The sequence below is a fragment of the Somniosus microcephalus genome, unplaced genomic scaffold (genome assembly GCF_052327205.1).
Source record: "Somniosus microcephalus isolate GS21.2 unplaced genomic scaffold, FLI_Smic_1.0 unresolved_chr3, whole genome shotgun sequence".
Classification (NCBI taxonomy): domain Eukaryota; kingdom Metazoa; phylum Chordata; class Chondrichthyes; order Squaliformes; family Somniosidae; genus Somniosus; species Somniosus microcephalus.
Genome location: NW_028225181.1, coordinates 50,727,643 through 50,734,650, shown reverse-complemented (window position 1 = coordinate 50,734,650; position 7,008 = coordinate 50,727,643). Strand labels below are relative to the sequence as shown.

The 7,008-nt window shown below is 49.6% G+C and overlaps 1 protein-coding gene across 1 annotated transcript in view; it reads right to left on the bottom strand.

Moving 5' to 3' along the window:
• LOC147091431 (vigilin-like) overlaps positions 1–7,008 on the bottom strand; it is a 104,917-nt gene that overhangs the window by 68,847 nt on the left and 29,062 nt on the right. The window contains exons 7-10 of the mRNA XM_085976597.1: positions 5,844–5,983; positions 3,573–3,677; positions 2,421–2,534; positions 61–147 (exon numbers count right to left, since the gene is read on the bottom strand). Coding sequence (XP_085832723.1) covers positions 61–147; positions 2,421–2,534; positions 3,573–3,677; positions 5,844–5,983 — 446 coding nt within the window. The remainder of the gene's footprint in view (positions 1–60; positions 148–2,420; positions 2,535–3,572; positions 3,678–5,843; positions 5,984–7,008) is intronic.

Here is a 7,008-nt window from a genome sequence, read left to right as displayed (position 1 = left end):
CTTCACTCGTCCAGATCAACCTCCCTCCACCGTCGCACCCTCTACCCAATGGCTCCTTACTTTTTTAATGTTGGCTCCTCCTTTGCCCACAATGTTCTTGTGGAATTGTTTGAAGATCGGGACGGAGAGACTGAAGTTACTCTCGATCTACAGGAAGTGGAGGGAGGACAGAGACGTCAGCCTAGGTTGTACAGGACTTGTACCCAAGACTTCAGAAAGACAACGGGTCTTTTTCCGAGTGGCAGGCAGTGACTAGTGGGGTACCGCAGGGATCAGTGCTAGGACCCCAGCTATTCACAATATATATTAATGATCTAGACGAAGGAACTAGATGTAATATCTCCAAGTTTGCAGACAACACAAAGCTGGGTGGGCGTGTGTGCTGTGAGGAGGATGCCGAGAAACTCCAGTATGATTTGGACAGGTTGGGTGATTGGCCAGAAGCATGGCAGATGCAGTATAATGTGGATAAATGCGACGTTATCCACTTTGGTGGCAAAAACAGGAAGGCAGATTATTATCTGAATGGCAATAGATTGGGAGAAGGGGAAGTGCAACGAGACCTGGCTGTCCTTGTGCACCAGTCGCTGAAGGTAAGCATGCAGGTGCAGCAGGCGGTTAAGAAGGCAAATGGTATGTTGGCCTTCATAGCGAGAGGATTCGAGTACAGGAACAAGGATGTCTTGCTGCAGTTGTACAGGGCCTTGGTGAGACCACACCTTGAGTATTGTGTGCAGTTTTGGTCGCCTTATCTGAGGAAGGATGTTCTTGCCATGGAGGGAGTGCAGCAAAGATTCACCAGGCTGATACCTGGGATGGCAGGAATGACGTATGAGGAGAGATTGGGTCGATTGGGCTTATACTCGCTGGAGTTTAGAAGAATGAGAGGGGATCTCATTGAAACTTATAAAATTCTAACAGGACTAGACAGACTAGATGCAGGAAGGCTGTTCCCGATGGCGGAGGAGTCAGAATATAAGAGCAGGGAGGTTATGATGGAGCTGTACAAAATGCTAGTTAGGCCACAGCTGGAATACTGTGTGCAGTTCTGGTCGCCACACTATAGGAAGGATGTGCTTGCATTAGAGAGGGTGCAGAGGAGATTCACCAGGGTGTTACCTGGGCTGGAGCGCTTCAGCTAGGAAGAGAGACTGGACAGGCTGGGGTTGTTTTCCTTCGAGCAGAGAAGGCTGAGGGGGGACCTGATTGAGGTGTACAAAATTATGAGGGGCCTAGATAGGGTAGATAGAAAGGAACTTTTCCCCTTAGTAGAGGGGTCAATAACCAGGGGGCATAGATTCAAGGTAAGGGGCAGGAGGTTTAGTGGGGATTTGAGGAAAAACTTTTTCACCCAGAGGGAGGTTGGAATCTGGAACTCACTGCCTGAAAGGGTGGTAGAGGCAGGAACCCTCACAACATTCAAGAAGTATTTAGATGAGCACTTGAAACGCCATAGCATACAAGGCTACGGACCAAGTGCTGGAAAATGGGTTTAGAATAGACAGGGCTTGATGGCCGGCGTGGACACGATGGGCCGAAGGGCCTCTTTTATGACTGTGGGCTACATTTTCATTGAGAAATCGGGTTGGAGGCGGGACTACAACTTTCGGGGTTGTAGTCCCACCTCCATCGAGTTATGGCCAATCCACGCGATTTTGACTTGATTGACCTTGTTGAGTCCGCCCAGCGGGCTCAGCAGGCCAATTAAGGGCCACCCGGCAACAGGTGATGTCACAGATTGGCATTTCATCTGTCAAGAGCTTTTGACAGATGAAATATCAGCGTCTAACAGCTGTTTGAAGCTGTCAAACACTGACAATCTGTACTCCAGGTTAATTCCTTCCTGTCAGGATGATTGAGATCTCCCCAGAACAGAAGGCTGAATGCTGCAACTTTTGACAGCTCGCGGCCATTCTGCTTTCTGTGCCGGTGAGATGAGGGAACTCCCGAGTCCTGAAGGAAGGACGGAAGGCCGTAAAGGTCTGTAAAACTTATTTAATCACTTTACACACACCAAAGACACTTACCTCTGCACTCATGCACCCATCACTCAGCTGAACACAGGACATCTCGACCCCTCCAAGCCCTTCAACCCGCCGGCCCGCCTCGCTAACTTGGCGTGGTTTGGAGCCATCGAAAATCCCACATTTCAACAATGAAAATAGGGATTAGGCTAAAAACTGCCTGTTAACAGGCAGCTAATTGACACTAATCCCCTCCCCGCCTCGGGGAGGCGGGTCCCGGTGCGGGTCATGCACCCGTCTCCTTTGAAACTGGCATGGAGGCGGGACCCCCGATTTATGGATTTTATCCCCCCACACGCCTCCAATCCCGCCTCCACGTCCCAATGAAAATCCGGCTCTCTAGCTCTCAGGCTCTATATTAATGCAAGTCTCTTGTTATTGGAGTGCAACACTCACCACCTCAGCAATCTGCTTCTGCAGGAACTTGGCGCATTTCTCCACCTCGATGCGAGGGCCTCGGAGCTGTACGATGTCACTCTTCTGGGCGAGATCTGGGAACGCGATCAGCACCTGGAACGGGCCAGACCCGGTGAGGCAGCAATCCCCAGAAACTCGGCTCAGAGCAAAGAAAGTAGGTTTGGCGAGACAGAGCCGCGCACAGAAAGACAAGGCATGTCTACTCCAATGTATTCATTCATCCTGCACATCAAGCCACTCAATATTACACTACAAAACGTACATCATTGGATGTGAAGCGCTTTGGGAGGTCCAAAGGTCATGAAAGGCAAGTTTTTCTTTTATTCATTACGTCAAGCTATTCATTCATCCTTCATGTCAAGCCATTCATTCACTAACTCTTCAAGTAACACTCCCAGGGCAGGTACAGCACAGAGTTAGATACGGAGGAAAGCTCCCTCTACACTGACCCATCAAACACTCCCAGGGCAGGTACAGCACGGGTTAGATACAGAGTAAAGCTCCCTCAACACTGTCCCTTCAGACAGTCCCAGGGCAGGTACAGCACAGGGTTAGATACAGAGTAAAGCTCCCTCTACACTGTCCCATCAAACACTCCCAGGGCAGGTACAGCACGGGTTAGATACAGAGTAAAGCTCCCTCTACACTGCCCCATCAAACACTCCCAGGGCAGGTACAGCGTGGGGTTAGATACAGAGTAAAGCTCCCTCTACACTGTCCCATCACCCACTCCCAGGGCAGGTACAGCACGGGTTAGATACAGAGTAAAGCTCTCTCTACACTGTCCCATCAAACACTCCCAGGACAGGTACAGCACAGGTTAGATACAGAGTAAAGCTCCCTCTACACTGTCCCATCAAACACTCCCAGGGCAGGTACAGCACGGGTTAGATACAGAGTAAAGCTCTCTCTACACTGTCCCATCAAACACTCCCAGGGCAGGTACAGCATGGGTTAGATACAGAGTAAAGCTCTCTCTACACTGTCCCATCAAACACTCCCAGGGCAGGTACAGCACGGGTTAGATACACAGTAAAGTTGAGGTTGCCAGGAGGGCTGAAGACATGATTCCAAACCATCAGGCCTCCAATTTCCCATATGACATTGGGGAGGAATCTGTCCAACACTTACCTCGGGAAATTTGTCTCGCACATCCTTGATCCTCTCTCCCTTGTTGCCGATGATCATGCGGTGGTATTTCTGCTCCACAATTAGATCTTTCGAGCGCTCATTCTCCTGTGGGTCAAGATCAGATTTAATAAAACAAAACAGCACAGGTCTGGGGAGAATCCTTCAAATCCATCATTGGTCAGGAGTTCTGCACAACTGTGCCTGATTTCAGAGCAGAGAACAGTTGGGAGGTTTATTGATCGATATGATCCAGGTTTGTAAATGCTGAGAGGAACAGATTGAGGGGAGATGATCCAGGTTTGTAGATACTGAGAGGGACAGAATGAGGGGCGATGATCCAGGTTTGTAGATACTGAGAGGGACAGATTGAGGGGGAGATGATCCAGGTTTGTAAATACTGAGGGTCAGATTGAGGGGAGATGATCCAGGTTTGTAGATACTGAGAGGGTCAGATTGAGAGGAGATGATCCAGGTTTATAGATACTGAGAGAGACAGATTGAGGGGGAGATGATCCAGGTTTGTAGATACTGAGAGGGACAGATTGAGGGGAGATGATCCAGGTTTGTAGATACTGAGAGGGAAAGATTGAGGGGAGATGATCCAGGTTTGTAGATACTGAGAGGGACAGATTGAGGGGAGATGATCCAGGTTTGTAGATACTGAGAGGGACAGATTGAGGGGAGATGATCCAGGTTTGTAGATACTGAGAGGGACAGATTGAGGGGGAGATGATCCAGGTTTGTAGATACTGAGAGGGACAGATTGAGGGGGAGATGATCCAGGTTTGTAAATACTGAGGGACAGATTGAGGGGAGATGACCCAGGTTTGTAGATACTGAGAGGGACAGATTGAGGGGAGATGATCCAGGTTTGTAGATACTGAGAGGGACAGATTGAGGGGAGATGATCCAGGTTTGTAAATACTGAGAGGGACAGATTGAGGGGAGATGATCCAGGTTTGTAAATACTGAGAGGGACAGATTGAGGGGAGATGATCCAGGTTTGTAAATACTGAGAGGGACAGATTGAGGGGAGATGATCCAGGTTTGTAGACACTGAGAGGGACAGATTGAGGGGAGATGATCCAGGTTTGTAGATACTGAGAGGGACAGATTGAGGGGGAGATGATCCAGGTTTGTAGATACTGAGAGGGACAGATTGAGGGGAGATGATCCAGGTTTGTAAATACTGAGAGGGACAGATTGAGGGGCGATGATCCAGGTTTGTAAATACTGAGAGGGACAGATTGAGGGGAGATGATCCAGGTTTGTAGATACTGAGAGGGACAGATTGAGGGGGAGATGATCCAGGTTTGTAGATACTGAGAGGGACAGATTGAGGGAAGATGATCCAGGTTTGTAGATACTGAGAGGGACAGATTGAGGGGGAGATGATCCAGGTTTGTAAATACTGAGAGGGACAGATTGAGGGGAGATGATCCAGGTTTGTAAATACTGAGAGGGGAGATTGAGGGGAGATGATCCAGGTTTGTAAATACTGAGAGGGGAGATTGAGGGGAGATGATCCAGGTTTGTAAATACTGAGAGGGACAGATTGAGGGGAGATGATCCAGGTTTGTAGATACTGAGAGGGGAGATTGAGGGGAGATGATCCAGGTTTGTAAATACTGAGAGGGACAGATTGAGGGGAGATGATCCAGGTTTGTAAATACTGAGAGGGACAGATTGAGGGGAGATGATCCAGGTTTGTAAATACTGAGAGGGACAGATTGAGGGGGAGATGATCCAGGTTTGTAAATACTGAGAGGGACAGATTGAGGGGAGATGATCCAGGTTTGTAAATACTGAGTGGGACAGATTGAGGGGAGATGATCCAGGTTTGTAGATACTGAGGGACAGATTGAGGGGAGATGATCCAGGTTTGTAAATACTGAGAGGGACAGATTGAGGGGAGATGATCCAGGTTTGTAGATACTGAGAGGGACAGATTGAGGGGAGATGATCCAGGTTTGTAGATACTGAGAGGGACAGATTGAGGGGAGATGATCCAGGTTTGTAAATACTGAGAGGGACAGATTGAGGGGAGATGATCCAGGTTTGTAAATACTGAGAGGGACAGATTGAGGGGAGATGATCCAGGTTTGTAGATACTGAGAGGGACAGATTGAGGGGGAGATGATCCAGGTTTGTAGATACTGAGAGGAACAGATTGAGGGGGAGATGATCCAGGTTTGTAAATACTGAGTGGGACAGATTGAGGGGGAGATGATCCAGGTTTGTAGATACCGGCGAGTTATTTAGGGTAATTACCAAGCGTGCCGCAGTTTCCAGCAAATCCCCCTCCGCCTGTTTCACCCCCTCCGGGCTCCCCTCAATCCGAACTAGAGTGCTCTTCTCCCCGTCCGGCGGGAATTTCACTGTGACTTTGTACAGTTCCTTGATACGATTGACTGCAGAGAAATTGGGGTGAAAACCAGAAAGCCTCAGTGGCAGGGTTGACAAACGTGCGTCGTGCTCAGCCTCACCGAACCCTTTTATTCACCTCAAGAAATACCATCCAATACCGCTGCCTTCTGTAACCCCTCACAACCGCAACTTAACTTGCCCTTCACAGGAGCAAAAATCAGACATACCTTTGACTCCAAGCCACACAAATAGGATATTAGGACAGGTGACCAAAAGATTGGTCAACGGTGGGTTTTAAGCAGCATCCTAAAGGAGGAGGGAGAGGGGGAGAGAGACTGGGGCGGGGGGGCGGGTTTAGAACATAAGACGTAGGAGGTCGTCATTTGGCCCCTCGAGCCTGCTCCGCCATTCAATAAGATCATGGCTGATCTGATCTTGGCCTCAACTCCACTTCCCTGCCCGCTCCCCATAACTCTTCACTCCCTTACCGTTCAAAAATCTGTCTATCTCCACCTTAAACATATTCAACGACCCAGCCCCCACTTAGGGAGGTAATTCCAGAGCTTAGGGCCGAGGCACAGAAGGCACGGCCGCCAAAGATTGAGCGATTATAAAATCGGGAGATGCTCAAGAGTGCAGAATTGGAGGAGTGCAGAGATCGCCGAGGGTTGTAGGGCTGGAGGAGGTTACAGAAATAGGGAGGGTTGTAGGGGCTGGAGGAGGTTCCAGAGATAGGGAGTGTTGTAGGGGCTGGAGGAGGTTCCAGAGATAGGGAGGGTTGTAGGGGCTGGAGGAGGTTACAGAGATAGGGAGGGTTGTAGGGGCTGGAGGAGGTTACAGAGATAGGGAGGGTTGTAGGGGTTGGAGGAGGTTACAGAGATAGGGAGGGTTGTAGGGGCTGGAGGCGGTTACAGAGATAGGGAGGGTTGTAGGGGCGGGAGGAGGTTACAGAGATAGGGAGGGTTGTAGGGGTTGGAGGAGGTTACAGAGATAGGGAGGGTTGTAGGGGTTGGAGGAGGTTACAGAGATAGGGAGTGTTGTAGGGGCTGGAGGCGGTTACAGAGATAGG